This window comes from Drosophila albomicans, chromosome X (genome assembly GCF_009650485.2).
Source record: "Drosophila albomicans strain 15112-1751.03 chromosome X, ASM965048v2, whole genome shotgun sequence".
Classification (NCBI taxonomy): Eukaryota; Metazoa; Arthropoda; class Insecta; order Diptera; family Drosophilidae; genus Drosophila; species Drosophila albomicans.
This window is the reverse complement of record NC_047627.2, coordinates 31,342,380-31,358,936: the sequence shown is the minus strand read 5'-3', so window position 1 is coordinate 31,358,936 and position 16,557 is coordinate 31,342,380. Positions and strand designations below refer to the sequence as shown.

Below are 16,557 nucleotides of genomic sequence, written 5' to 3'. Positions count from 1 at the left end.
CTGTTGCCTACTTTAGAGCGCAATGGTAACATGAGGCTCTCTCTCTCTCCCTCTTTACTCTTTACTCTCTGTTCTGACTCTATATTTTCATTAGGATAATGTCGCTCAGATGTGCAAGTGAGAAGGCTAATCTGCCAGGCTGATCTTTGTGTACAAAGGCCAGAATGAGATGGCTTCTATTTTTGCTTTGAACTTTTGTTGTTGTTTCCGCTGCTGCTTGGCAACTAATTTAAGGACAGAGGCAAAGCGAAACCAACCAAGCTACAGTTGTGGTCTACATGTTATGTTAAAGAACTGCGATTGTTAATCACAGCGCTGTTAAGTAGTATTATTACTAATGTAAAAGAATCTGTAGACTGTCAATTTTATGTTACCAGACTGATATTATTCTCTTAATAACATCACTGTTAGACATACCATTTTGAATGCTGTTAAGTTGTATGATTACTAAAGTAAATTAAGATGTTTATTTCTATTTATGTTACCAGATTTTTTATTTCTATTTATGTTAGATTCGTATGTTAACATGTGCATTTCTGTTAGGTTGCATGATTACTAATGTAAAAAAATTTTTAGACTGTTAATGTTATGTTAGCAGACTGATATTATTCTCACGTTAACATGTTATGTTAAAAGTAATGTTAAGGAACTGATACTTTTAAAAACATCGCTGTTATGATTACAGTTTCGAAGGCTGTTAAGTTGTATGAGTAACTACTATGTTAAAGAATTCGCAGACTGTATTTTAACATTACTGTTAGCAGATGCAGTTTATTGAATTCATGTTGTTATTGCTGTTTTGGTTCGCTTTGCAATTTTTACGACAAGTGCAGAATAACTTTTGAGTTTTATGTAAATAATTCTAAACTTGTTACTGAATAGAATATAAGATAAATCAATTCTCTACATTCAGTGGTTGTAATAACTTTTGTGATTTTACACAATTAAATTTGAAAAGAAGAGAAGTTTAATCAAAATTCTCTACATTTGGTACTTTTAAACACTTTTTGTAATTTCACTTTATGATCTGTGATCCTTATGTTGCATGGTTAACAATGAAATGACTTTATTACATTAAATGAAAGTATGAAAAAATAGTTGACGAAAACTTTCCACTAAAATGTTGATAAAATGTTTGATAAAGTACGCAGCTATTATTCATTTCACTCTTTGCATGCCACATTCGATTGTCGTTATTAAAACGACTTGAGGTCACCAATCCATTAAAATTGCCATGAAAGGAATCTTCATCGTTTGCATTGCGCTGTTGTTCAGCAAAAAAAAAAAAAGCAAAGAATAAAAAATCTGAGATGCCAATAATGCTGATGGCTCAGCACATTGAGGATGCTCGAGTTAACAGGCAAACAAAAGCGACTGCAAATGCAGCTGTGACTCTCTCTCTCTCTCTATCAGTCTCTTTCTCTGACTGTCTGTCTGTCGTGCCACGCCCAATTGTTTGCCGTGTGTCAATAGTGGAGCCCAAAAAAAAAAAAAAAACAAATAAGAAAGCTACAGTCGAGTGTACACGACTGCGAGATACCCGCTACCCATTTTGAATAAAGTCAAAATAGAGCGGTATAATTTTCAAAATATACCGAAAATATAAAAAAAATACTAAACCAAATGGTATGTTTGGTATATCGGTATAGTACATCATTCAAAATATACCATAGACGGCACAATATACCAGATTGTCAGCCAAAGCAACTAAGACCCCTAGTAAGTAGGCGTTTTTGTCCATACAAAAGTATTTCTTTAATAACTTCGACAATTTTTATCTGATCGCAATAAGGAATCATAACTGCTATAGTTATTATTGTATATACCAAAATTCGCAACTCTAGCTTTAAAATTACGCTTGTTATTCGATTTTTTTGATTTGCGGGGGCGGAAGTGGGCGTGGCAAAAATTTGAAACAAACTTGATCTGCGTGCAAACATAACAAATGCTGTCGAAAAAAAATTATAGCTCTATCTCTTCTAGTCTCTGAGATCCAGTGTTTCTACGGACGGACGGACAGAAGGACAGACACACAGACGGACAGACGGACATGGCTAGATCGTCTCGGCTGTTGATGCTGATCAAGAATATATATACTTTCTAGGGTCGGAGATGCCTCCTTCTACCTGTTACATACATTTCCTGTCGGCACAAAGTTATAATACCCTTCTACGCTATGGGTAGCGGGTATAAACAGAAAAAAAGCCATAAACCAATAAATAGCAAACCGAGCCAAATAGCAGCAACAACAACAGCAGAAGTTGCACCAAAAACTCAACTCAACTGAAGTTGAACTGGTGGCAACACAGGACACAGGACACGGCATTGGGCACAATGCTCTTCTGGCATTTGATGTCGCTCGGACTGTCACTTTATTTATTTACTCAATAAAGCAAATTTATTGAGTAATGCTAAGGGAGTTAAGCTACGCCTTCGTCTCCCTCGCTCCTCACTCCCCGCTCCTCGTTTCGCATATACAAAGAGTGCCCAACGGATTCCGATTTCGATTGTGAATGGAATTTTCAGCAGCAAGGATAAATAAAAACGAAAAGCAAAACAAAAACAAAAACACAAACTCAAACACACCCACACACACCAACAAAAAAAAAAGGACGTATGAAAATAAAAACATTGTTTGCGAGCCATGTAAAAACGCCAAATGTAAATGCAAATACAGCGAGCAAATGTCATAAAGCAAGGATACAGTAGCACTAAATACAGGACTACCAAGGACTACGGGACTACAACACTATATATATACAACTATAGGACTATTGTGCATACAAACACACTACATACACACATATATATATATGAAAATGGTGCAAAGTTTGTTTCGGTTTTAACTCGGTGCGCTTGAATTTATTTTTATTCATATTTCTCTGTAGCTGTTTCTGTTTCTGTTACTCTGAAACAAAAACAAAACTCAATTGCATATAAAAGAGTAAAAAACAATCTGCAACGCAAAAAAAAACAACAACATATAACAAAATGATTAAGAAAACAATGAAAAAATAATCGAAACGCGTATGAAAACAATGCAACGATTATGCGACTTCTTTTTGTTGCAGTCGATGTCGTTGTTGTTATTGTTATTGTTGTTGTTGTTCTCCACGTTTGCTGATAAAAGAGAGGTGAATTTTTGTATTTTTCAAAAACACTGCAAAAGATGTTTTAAATTATGCAGCACATTTCTGTTGTTGCTCGCTCGTTGCTATTGTTGTTCCATTTATTTGCCATTGTCATTGAAATCCGCTTGTCGATTTTTCTTATTATTAATATTATTATTATTATTACTTTGTCGAACAAATTTTCCAGGCCTAGGAAAATTTTAAATATCGCACTTCTATCGAATATAAATATTATTGTTTTTTATTTACCGAAAACTTTTGTGTTTTTCCTTAATTCGAGTTCCTTCGATTTGTGCTTTAACTGTTTGCGAAAAAATGTTTTATATAATATAACCTTAACTATTAAACTGTATTTATTCGAAATTTCTTTGACACTTAATTTACCGTATTCGTTTTTCGTTTTTTTTTTTTATTTGGTAGTTTTTTGTTGCCTTTTGTTATTTCAGTTGCTCGTTTTTCGCATTCTGCGTTCAGCGAATGCAATTTATTTTATTATGTTGACAATATTTTATTTATTTATTGTTTAAATAAAATGAAATTGAGTGTTGTGCTCTCTTTCATTGCCCTTTATTCGTGCTCTCGCCTCTCGTGTCTTTCTAATTGTTGTGCTGCTTTTGTTTGATTGAAACATCAGTGGATTTACCATATATATATGAGATGGCGTTTTTATTTATGATGCCATTTCGTTGATTAACACCCTTTGTCGTGCATTGCACAATGTAAACACAAAAGAGAAAGCAGCCAAATGTTGCTGATGTGTAAACAAAATGCATTCATCGAATTAAACACGAAATAAACTAATGAAAGTAATACCAGAAACACATAAAAGAGATGCAACAAAAGATAATTCTCTTGAACTGATTCATCGGATAGGTATCGATAATAGCTGTTATAGTTCTTCTATATTTCTTCAACTAATTCACTTTATTTGAACTTTATATTAATCCAACTATTTTGTCCATTTAATAAATATAGAAAAGATACAACCAAAACAGAATTCTCTCACACTGACTTATCGGATAACTTTTGTTGTTCTTCTTTCTCATTTGTTGATATTTTATATTCCATCTTTGTTCAACTTATTCACTTTTTTTTAACTTTAAATTAATCAAAGTATTTTGGTGAAGCATAAAAGAGATAGAAAAGAAGATAATTCTTGCAAACTGATTCATCGGAGATAATTCTCTTAAATTCTGATTCATCGGATACTATCGATAAAAGCTTTTGTAGTTGTTCTACATTTCTACATTTCTTCAACTAATTCACTTTATTTGAACTTTATATTAATCCAACTATTTTGTCCATTTAATAAACATAAAGAAGGTACAACCAAACAGAATTCTCTTACACTGATTTATCGGATAACTTTCGATGTGGACCTGCTGTAGTTCTTCTTTCTCATTTGTTGATATTTTATATAGTCCATCTTTGTCCAACTTCTCTTGAACTTGAAATTATTCAAAGTATAAAAGAGATACATAAGAAGATAATTTTTGCACACTGACTCATCGGATAACTATCGATAAAACCTGTTGTAGTTCTTCTTTCTCATTTGTTGATATTTTATATTCCATCTTTGTTCAACTAATTCACTTTTCTTGAACTTTAAATTAATCAAAGTCTTTTGGTGAAACATAATGATACAAAAGAAGATAATTCTTGCAAATTGACTCATCGGATAACTATCGATAAAATCTGTGTTAGTTCTTCTTTTACATTTGTTGAGGTTTTTCTATTTGAATCTTTTTACATTGTTACTTTATGAAACAAAAATAACAAATGAATCAAAGAAAATTGTAGTTATTTTAAATAAAATGCATTCGCATATTTTTGTAATATTTTTGATGCTTTAAAGTATCGCGTCGTCGAGCATTTTGATGTCAGAGAACAATTCTTTTTAATTGTATTACATTTCACATTTCGATTGTTATGCGGTTTCATTTATTATCATTTGTCGTTGCTGTTGTCGTACATGTTTTTTTTTTATGTTGCGGAACTGTTTATTGTTGTTAACAACAATCATTGGTATTTTTTTAAAGCATATTGTTAATAGTACATTACATACATATTTGTGTTGTGTTGTTCATTGTTTTTGGCTTTGTCGACTGAATTCTTTATGCAATACTTTATTAAATATGCGTTTTTCTCACTCATTCAATCTTTCTGTTGTTGATTCTGGTTCAGAATTTTTGTTGTTGAAAATAAAAATGCGTTGATAAAGAAAATACATGTGAAACATATCTAGTCGAATATGGACGACTAGCATATACCCTTTAAACATTTAATAATTAAATGAATAGAATTTTAATTTTACTTTTCATTGAGTATTCCAAAATGTTGAGAGGGTATTAAACTATAGAATTATTCGTTTCCTTTGAAACCAATTGTGAAAGTATCATAATCTTTTCGATATTATTGTTTTGAATATGGTGCATTGGTGCGTTAACTATGCAGAGTGCTATTTATTATGATATAATATATATAGATATATATAGTTGTTGTATATAAGTAAGTACTATATGTGATGTATATATGTTTTACTTATATACTTGAGATTATTAAGTTTAAGGTGCGCTTAAAAAGGTTACATAATAATTGTGATTATTGTGCATTTTGGTGCGATTTGTCATTAAGTACTTAAAATTGGTGCACTTCAAATTTGTGAGAAGGTGTGTGAGAAACTGTTTGATATTGATGTGGTTGTTGTTCTTGTTGTTTGTTACGTAACGGAACTTTTAATCGAATAATTTGTGCTTCGATATGGAATATCGAATTGAAAACGGATAATCGATAACAAATGATATAAAGAAATCAATTAAGAACTTGATGTAGTTTTCTTTTTTCGTTTGGGTTTTGATTTAAATTGAAACGCTGCGATTGAAACCGATACATACCTTGGCTGGAACTGACGCACCGTCAGCACTCACCCGATGGCCACCCAAATTGTTTACCACACACGTGAAGGTCGCGTCCCGGCCTTGGGCAACGGTGACATTCTCCAGCGGTATTACAAAGTCCGGCTCGAATGCGCTCACTGAGGACGATTTGTTTGAAACGGAAATATCTTCATTTCAATGGTTGATTGCCATGAAGAGAAAACAGTGATTGGAACAATTAACGAAATTTCTTATTTATTTGATGGTATTGTGTGTGTGTGTTTTGTGGTTGCTTTTGTTGCGTTTATCGGTTCATTTCAGTAACTTGTTGGTCTAACGAATAAATGACATACATTCAACATGTTAATAAGTGATTAATTAAAGCAAATGTAGGTAAATGATTAAAAAAGTTGGTAAGCAAGCGAATGATATGCTAGCAATCACTATCGATAACAATGTTATCGATAACGAGAAGTTATCGATAAGCTATCGACAATCTATCGATCGTGTTAAGCAGCTCTCGATATTGTTATCGATAGTGCAAGGCCAAGGCATAAACTTATCGATAGCGAAGCGCAGAAGTTAAGCCATGTTTTCGGTTTATCGATAGTCGATGACATGCAACAATCGATAAGTTATCGAAAACCGATATATGTATATGCCAAGGAGTAACGATAATATGTTAGTTCGTTTAACGATAGTCGATGACAATCAATAAGCTATTGATAATTTATCGATGTGTTAGCGACAACTGTTGATACAAACTTTATTGAATCAGTAAACTCAACTGCATAATCTTCGATAGTTTGCTATCGACTTAACGTGAAAACAATCGACTTACCAATGCAATTGCACCACAGCAACAACAGCAAGAGTAGCTGCAATTGCCACCCTGCTCCTCCAGCTCCAGCTGCAGCTCCTCGATTGGCCACGCCCACACGTACGCCCAACTCGCAAGAGGCCTGAAAACGCGCCAGCTTCTGTCCAAATGTAGATTGATTGGTCTGCCGTTGGCTAATGGTCTCTAATTGTCGCTGTCTCTGTCGCTGACGTTGTCGTTGTCGCTGTCTCTGTTGTGGCTGTTGTTGATGCTGTTGCTGTTGCTGATGTTGTTGCTGATGTTGATGCTGTTGACGTCCGCACATCCAACTGAGATTCGGGAACTTCTGAAAGTTATCGTTGCGTTTGCTTTGCTTGCTTTTGGCGATGTGGTCGCCGTTCTGTTGCGTTGCCACCATCATCATAAGACTGATGTAGTTCCCATTAACATTGCTTCAATGTGTCGACGACGATGGTGATGATGGCGATGACGATAACGATGACAATGACGACAACGATAACTATGGCGATGACGATGATGAGTTTTGTGTTTTTGCTGTGGAAGAGTTTTTGTGTTCACAAAAGTTGAAAAATGAGTTATGCTAAATTGTATTTCACTTAACGACAAAACTTGCAAATTTCATATGTGAACTGTGATTGACGATTTTCATTGAACTTTTCCAACTAACTTTCAATAGGAAGATGTTCTTAAGGGCTTTACAAACCAGTTGTATCAATCAGCATTCTAAATGTTCTTGTATTATTTATTAAGGAAACATATTCGTAAATAGCATTTCTTCATTTTACAAGAAAATTATTTGATTTTTAAAGAGCTTAAATCAATTTTTTATTTAATTAAATGAATGCTAAACTTAGATTGGTGTATATATGAGAAAAAGGATCTACTTAAATAAATGAATCTTAAAAATTAAATAGTCAGATGCGCTTAATTATAAAAGAGGCTTCTGCCCACTTTAATAATTTAATTGACATTCCAAAATTCACCAAATTACACATTCTTTGCATTTTGTAACTTGTTAATCAATGAATGAAATTTTTCATAAATATTTGATACTTTTTTTTAGGGCTTTTTTCTTAGACTTTTCCGCGCACTTTAATAATTTACTTGACATTTAAAAATGTACTTAATTATGCAATTATCAAATCATTCTTCGATAGAAATCAATGTAGTTTTAACTCATTAATTAATGAACGAAATTTTGCAATAATATTTGTTACTTTCCTAGAGCATTTTTCTAGACTCTTTTACGCACTTTGTTGGTATTCAAAAATGCACTCAATTATGCAACTGTATATTGTAAATCAAATGATTCTTTCATTGAAATGAATGCATTTTGTAACAGACAGAAATTTGATATTAATATTTAATACTTTATTCGGGCTATCTTGACATTTTAAATTTGGGTACTCAATTATGCAATTGTTTTCAAACGATCCGTCTACCATAAGTGTAATCAAATGAGTAAACTAAGATGCAAGTTGCTTCGACGCAAGTCATTGCTTACAATGTTTGCTGTTGAACTTGGTCTTCTTTATGTAGAGGAAGACTATCGTTGTAGTAAATTGTAAGTTGGCAATTGGCAAATGAAGTTTCCTGTTGTGCGCAATTTGCATTCAGCTGTCAAATTGCTGGCAACCGATGGGTAAACCGCTAAAAAGTGAATGCAAGCGAAACCAGGACATGAAACAGGAGCAAGAGCGGGAGCTGCAAATAAATAATCTAAATATTGCATACTTGTATTGTGTGTGTGTGCACAGTGGCCATAGTCGAAGGCGTTGTCAAAGTCGCCGAGGAAGTCAACGTTGTCTGTTGTATCTTGTAGATACTTTATCTATTGACAAAGCATGGAGCGAACCAAACGTGGCGAAGGGGGGAAAAGCGGACGTTGCCTTGCCTTTGTTTGGCGACGACAACATTTTTATTGCCAGCAGGACGAGGACGCGGCGAGCATTCATCTTGGGGCAGGACACACACACACACACACACACACACAGAGTAAGGCCGACTTGCTGCACGTGCCGCTATTTACATTTGCACGTAATAAATCCACAAGGACAGAGGCGAGGAAGGAAGGAAGGACAAACGGTGCAGCTCGGCAACAGGAAATGTGCAGAAAGTGCATATGCCGGCTGTCCTTTTTGACTACGACTACGACTTGGACTTGCCTCAGACTGTATGCTACGTGTTGCACATTGCACACACACACACACACACAGAGAGAGACTCTTTCTATTTTCCACTTTCCTCACACACACACACACACACATATTTACATTGACAAAATTTAATGAGCTCACAAAGCGAGGCACTGCTAACTTGGCCAAATATTTGCTGCCTGGCTCTCAGGCCCAGATCGAAGTCTGCCTAGGAGAGAGTGAGAGAGAGAGAACATGCGACGCGTGCTAGCCATTTTATTAGATACGTGTCCTATCTATCCTAGGCCATTCAACATAGGACCAACCGAGCAACGTAGCAACGTTGGAGCGTTTGGAACGTAGCAACCACCAAGCATCCAATTGCGACGCCCTTGTAATCATCTATAGCTATAGCTATCCTACGCCCTTTGTGTGCACTTAAACACTTTTCTGACCTCCTATCTGAGCTGAGCTGAGCATCATATGTATGACACACTTCCACGCCTCTGAGATCTGTCCTTGTATTCGTCTCGTTTTCTTTCTTTTTTTTTCGTGTTTTGTGTTTTGTTTGCTGCTCATCAGAATTGTTCTCGTTGTCGTTGTCGTTGGCAGCTGCAGCCCCTTGCTGCGATACATTTGCTTTACGTAACGGATTACGAAATGAAGAGTGCAATCAAACAGCTGGTGTGGACACTGACATTAATATTGATGGCAAGTGAACAATGTTAAAAGTGCCAAATGGAATTTGAGTGTGCTATGTATAAGTTAAAGTCGATAAGAGTGGTACAAGTTGATTTGATTGAGGAATTGCATAAAAAACAATGGGGTGCATTTAATGAGAAATTAATAGAAGATGAATGTAAATAAATGCGATAAAATATACTTCAACTTAAGTAACAATTAAGGATTGACTGACTGACGGATTATCAATGCACAGATCAAATGGTGATAGCCAAGAGTCTGAAATTTGTAAGTAAGCTAGTTTGGCTGGGTTTTGACTGACGAATTCTCAATACACAGATATGTTAAAATGGTAATAGCCAGGAGGCCATTTTTAATCAAACTAGTAAAAAGGTTGGGTATTTATTCAGGAATGTGATTGTGAAACTTATTTTATACTTTTCACATTCATTTAGTACTACATCGCTGAAAGAAATCAACTGATTTATTGCACTATCAAGTCAAACATTATATAAACTAAGTCAAAACTGTTTGACCAAGTGGTTAGAGCTAGGAGGTTAAATATCATACACCATCTATGTAGTTTGCATAATTTGATCGTTCAATAAAGCAGGATGAGAAACGAAATAAATGGCTTTAAATTAAAATTAGTAAACACAACAAATATAACAGAAATTGGTTAACAAATATTGATAATTTGAATAATTTCATAGTGCAATAATGCTGTATTTTTCAACATAAGTAGAAATGCTAATAAATCAATATAATGTTATAGTCTATCTAATCAAAATCAAACTGTGATTATTACATTTGGGTAATTCTCTGGTAAATGTCGCGTGCGAACAGCTTTTCAGTGACAAAAAAAAAAACATAAACTAAAACAATTTTAAAATTAAGTGAAGGTTATTCTTAAAGATCTAGATAAGCACTATATTTAGAGCTAAGATTGATTTTAGGAACTTGATCTGTATTCCGATAAAATATATAAATTCGTTCATTTTTTGGTTTTGCGTACGAATTTGTTAATTTTTGCAATTATCAGAACAGAAAACAAAACAGAACGAAAATTCCAAAACTATTCTTAGCTCTAATTAAAGTACTAATCTAGAGCTATAAAAATAACCTTTACTTATTTTTAAAATTGTTTCATAATATGTTTTTTTTTGTAACTGAAAAGCTGGTCGCACGCGAAATCCCTCAGAGAATTACCCATTTGTAAATATGTTATATATTAAATTATATTTGCACAATTTTATTGTGCACTAAGACTGTATTTTTCATTATAAGTAAAAACGTTCAAAAAGTCGTTCAACTAATCATAAACAAACTGTGATTAAGAGCATTGCAACTTCGATGCTTCTTCAAGTCAAGTTAGGTTCAAAATTCGACAGGCAAAAGGCTGAAGCAAAGAAACATGAAATATGTTGGCCAACTGCCTTTAAGTCTATGTATGTACGTGCTGCATATGATGACTGAAAATGAAAATTTCACTTTTTACTAATTGATAGCCAAAGTGAAGTGAAAGGCCATTGTGATGTAAGCGAAGCAAGCGAATCAATACGAGAAAGCCTCAATCTGAATGACAAAGAAATGACCAAAAATTCTGTATTTATTTTGCCATGCTGCCCATGAGACTTGCATAAGAATTTAAACCGATCAAAACGAGTCGAGTTATGATGAAATTGTTTTTCTCACAATTCACGCTCGTACTCGAAATGCATTTTTCGTTTTTTTGTGATAGTTATTAGTTATGTGTGTTGTTCGTTGGTCGTTGGTCGTTTTGTTTTGCATACGAGATTTGCATATTTAAAATGCCTAACTCATAAATTATGATGTGATGGAATTGTTTCAATTGCCATGGCTACGTTTTTGTTTCACACACACACATAGACGTTGTTGCTCCATTAGCTCTCAGCTTGTACATGACTGCATTTCATAATTTTTGCACATACATATGTATACTATATTATTTGTATTCGTTACAATAAAAGGAATTTCTTAACTTGCACAGATTCTCTCAGAAAATGTCAAGATAATTCAATTCTGTTGCATTTTTGGTTTTTATACCCTCTACCCATAGGGTAGAAGGGTATTATAACTTTGTGCCGACAGGAAATGTATGTAACAGGTAGAAGGAGGCATCTCCGACCCTAGAAAGTATATATATTCTTGATCAGCGTCAACAGCCGAGACGATATAGCCATGTCTGTCTGTCCGTCTGTCCGTCCGTCCGTATGAACACCTAGATCTCAGAGACTATAAGAGATAGAGCTATAATTTTTTTTCGACAGCATTCGTTATGTTTGCACGCAGATCAAGTTTGTTTCAAATTTTTGCCACGCCCACTTCCGCCCCCACAAATCAAAAAAGTCGAATAACAAGCGTAATTTTAAAGCTAGAGTTGCGAATTTTGGTATATATAATAATTACTATAGTAGTTATGATTCCTGAAAATTTTGTTGCGATCAGATAAAAATTGTGGAAGTTATTAAAAAAATACTTTTGTATGGGCAAACACGCCTACTTACTAGGGGTCTTAGTTGCTTTGGCTGACAATCTGGTATATTGTGCCCTCTATTTTGAATGCGGTACTATATCGATATACCACATATACCATTTGGTATATTTTTAGTATTTTTGCAGTATGTTTGGTATATTTTGAGAATAAAACCGCAAAATATATTGCTTTTATTTAAAATGGGTAGCGGGTATCTCACAGTCGAGTACACTCGACTGTAGCTTTCTTACTTGTTTCGTGCAAAATAGTCATAAATATATAGTTGCAATTTGAATACGAATTAATTTGAAGAGAAATTGGAGAACATTTTAAAACAAATTTAGTATTAGAATGTTTTCTTTAAGTAAATCGTTTCTGCATTTGAAATATTTATTTATTTAATTTTTCGAACATGCAAATAGAAACATGCTCGAGTTTTCCTTAGTAGACATTTTGCGAAACAATTTGCAGAAGCGGTTCAGTGAACAAGTCAATTGCAGAGCAAGCCAATTATATTATGTTTGTAGTTACTTGGTATTTATTTACATTCTATTTTCTGCAATTAAATTCAGTAAAAGCTCTTTGCTATTTGCGAACCGATTCTTAAATTTCGTTTCCTGCCCAGACTCGTTTTTCGTTTTGTGTTGTGTTGTTTTTTTCTTGTTTGTTGCTGCGATGAACTTAAAGTAAATCAGGGTCAGAGCAAAAACTGCTAGACACACAAACAAAACACACATTATGGAGTTTGTGTGTGTGTGTTTATTGTTGCTGACATTTAAAATTACACACTTGGGAATGCGGGAGAAGTTTTGCTTGAAAGTAAACTAAATTAAACACAGTGAAACATTGGCATAGCATGGACGCAAGCAAGGGGCAAGAGGTTAAATAAATGACAACTGACCATCGAACAGTGAAACGTGCAACACACAGACACAGATACATATACACGCACACACACTCTGTTGACCTGGGTGGGGGGGCAAATGCCACGCCTTTAGCTGAAACCAAAAATTGTAGCTACCTATAACTATAACTGCTTCGTTGTCCTGGTCAGCAGAAACTTGCCAAGCGTCAACTAACTGTATTTGTATAAGGCGGAGGCGGAGGCGGTGGCGGTGAATGAGGAGGGGAAAACATACCATACATACATATATAAATATAATAGACTAAAGCTTAGTTCCAGGGTCCTCCGCTTTCGTTGTGTCAACGTTGTGTTTCTGCTGATGCGACAGATTTTGAGAGGATTTCAGAACTCAGAACTCAGACACGAGACTTCAGGACTCACAACTCTGGACATGTGCAAAAGTGTAAATGAGCAGTCATAGCCAGCGGCGCAATTGTCACACTTGCAGCCTCGAATACACACACACATACACACACACATACGCTTGCATATGCATGAGTGCTCAACTGTCAACTGAATCTCTGCCTTCCCAACCCATGGAATTTTCCTCTATATGCATGCGTCTATCTTTGACTCTCTGTGCAACGGCAACACTCAGCATGTCATATTTTTATTTGCACGTCCCCTCGCTATCTTCTCTATTCTCTCTCTCTCTCAGTGTTCTTTTTGTTGTTGTTGTCTTTTTGCCACGCCCTCCCGCTTCCCGCCTCCGCCACCGCCTTTGCCGCAGTGTTGCTCTAATTGGAGTGCTTTAGCGAGCTTAGTGTCTGGCGGACATTTTCTGGCATTTTAGCGACTGTCGATTGCTTCTTTCTCGATTTGGTTTGTTTGGGGTTTGTGTCACTGACGCTTGGCTTTACAGTTAACTCTCTCTCTCTCCATCTCTCTCTCACTTTCGCTGTCTCCTCTGTCTGCCTTTATCCATCCATTGATAACTACTATTCCCGTTCGTTGATGATAACTGCTGCACACTCCCATTCGCATTCTGAATTTTCCACTCGCATCCTTTCGCTTTGACTCGTTTACACGACTCTGCGGCAACTAAAGATGTCTTCAATGCAACTGCAGTTTAGTTTTGACCCTTTAAAATGCGATGGACTTCACATTGGAAATTAGTTGGAACTACTTTAACTTTAACGAATTGTGTTCAATTATTCCCTGTATTTTCAGTATTTTCGATTACTCTTAGTACTATTATTGTTTACTACATTAAATATCATATTATGTATGATACTAAGCCGCAAACTTGAACTTCAACTTGTTTGACATCTTATGTATTTCTATTTTTGTTTGAATTATTTAATTGTGTTGAATTATTCCCAGTATTTATAGATTTTTCTTAGAAAAATATTATTGTTTAATAGATAAAATATCAAGAAACTACCTCACATACATAATATACTAAGCTCTCAAATTGAACTTTCACTTTGTGATCATCTTAAGTATTTTTGTTTCTTATTTAGTGTTATTTAATTATGTTCAATTATTCTGTGTATTTTCAGTATTTACGAATACTCTTAGTACTATTATTGATTACTACATTAAATACCAAAAATACCACATAGAATATACTAAGCTCTCAAATTGAACTTTCACTTTGTGGATCATCTTAAGTATTTTTGTTTCTTATTTAGTGTTATTTAATTATGTTCAATTATTCTGTGTATTTTCAGTATTTACCAATACTCTTAGTACTATTATTGATTACTACATTAAATACCAAAAATACCACACAGAAAATACTAAGCTTTCTTATCATCTTAAGTATTTTGGTTTTTTTGTGTTATTTAATTTCCTTACTAAAATTTCTTCCCTTCACATGTAATTTTCTAAAATTTATGATATCATCCATAAATTTTGCATATTTCAAAGAAGTTTTCATTGTTCAACGACGAAATAAATAAGCCATAAGATCTATAGTTCTATTAAGTGAATGAGGAAGTATCTCTCTATTGTTGTTGCTGTTTGCTTTTATGGCATATCAAATGAAGATTAAATAAGTTTCCTCAGCTGGAAATGTAATTATTTTCCTTGTTTCCAATTAACTTGTAATTCACATTGAGTTCCTCTTGTTGTTGTTGTTGCTGTGTCACACTTTGAGCAGCTATTTAATAAGCTGTATCAATAACTCAGTCTATTAATGTGCAATCCTTTTGGCTGTTTGAGGCGCGAAGTGGGGGCAAAAAGCCATTGCCATCAAGTGCCAAATAAAGGCATAAACCCGACAGTCAACACTCAGCATTCAACTCTTTGCAAAAGGCCAGCGAACCGTTGTGAACTTCCTTTCACTTCGCCCCCATACAAGTTTTGGTCCCAGGCCGAAAAAAGGATAAGTAGCGAAAGGATAACGACTGAAAGGGAGCGAAAGGGAGAGCATAAAGATTGTAACTTGTAAATGGGCAAATAAAATGGAAATGAATATTATAAAGCAGCCTTGGTTCGGCCTGCGGACATGAAACGCCAAGAATGTGCAGAACGAAGGACGAAGGACGAAGGGATGAACTGTGCTCACAAAGTGAAAAGCTGACAAGTAGCTTACGTAAATAATGTCAACGGAACAACAATAAAAATAATAAACGAATTAGCTGCTTATGCGCTTTTGGCCAGAGGGGAGAGAACTCGCGTTCAAGACGGAGGGCAACCGGATATGTCCTGGGCCAATGAAAACGAAAGCTGACAGCAACAACAGCAAACAAAAAAAAACAAGTTAGAAAGCTAGAGGCGAGCGTACTCAACTATGATATATCTGCTATCCATTTTGATAAAAGCGTAAAAGTGCGGAATTATTCTTAAAATATACCAAACTAATAATAACGCAAAATACTGAAAATATACCGAAGGCTATTTGACATATTATAACAGATTATCAGACAAATCAACTATTACAAAAAAATACTGAAAGATACCAAATTGTATATTCGGTATATTTTAGTATTTTTGTAATAGTTACTACTTTATTTGGAATATTGGCATATTAATATATATCAAAATATAACAGATTATCAGACAAATCAACTATTACAAAAAAATACTGAAATATACCAAATTGTATATTCGGAATATTTTAGTATTTTTGTAGTAGTTACTACTTTATTTGGAATATTGGGATATTAATATATATCAAAATATAACAGATTATCAGACAAATCAACTATTACAAAAAATACTGAAATATACCAAATTGTATATTCGGTATATTTTAGTATTTTTGTAGTAGTTACTACTTTATTTGGAATATTGGCATATTAATATATATCAAAACATAACAGATTATCAGACAAATCAACTATTACAAAAAAATACTGAAATATACCAAATTGTATATTCGGAATATTTTAGTATTTTTGTAGTAGTTACTACTTTATTTGGAATATTGGGATATTAATATATTTCAAATATATCATTGAGTATAAAATATAACAAATTTCCAGTACCACAAAAATACTAAAAATATACCAACGGCTGTATTTTGTATATTGATATAGCAATACA

The 16,557-nt window shown here is 34.2% G+C and overlaps 1 protein-coding gene across 2 annotated transcripts in view; it reads right to left on the bottom strand.

Annotated features, from left to right (window-relative positions):
• The window catches only part of LOC117574832 (roundabout homolog 2), a 51,733-nt gene that overhangs the window by 19,257 nt on the left and 15,919 nt on the right, over positions 1-16,557 (bottom strand). The window contains exons 2-3 of one of the 2 annotated variants that reach the window (XM_034258818.2): positions 6,849-7,382; positions 6,026-6,195 (exon numbers count right to left, since the gene is read on the bottom strand). In XM_034258818.2, coding sequence (XP_034114709.1) covers positions 6,026-6,195; positions 6,849-7,251 — 573 coding nt within the window. In that variant the 5' untranslated portion in view covers positions 7,252-7,382. The remainder of the gene's footprint in view (positions 1-6,025; positions 6,196-6,848; positions 7,383-16,557) is intronic. The other variant, XM_034258827.2, reaches the window with a different exon arrangement.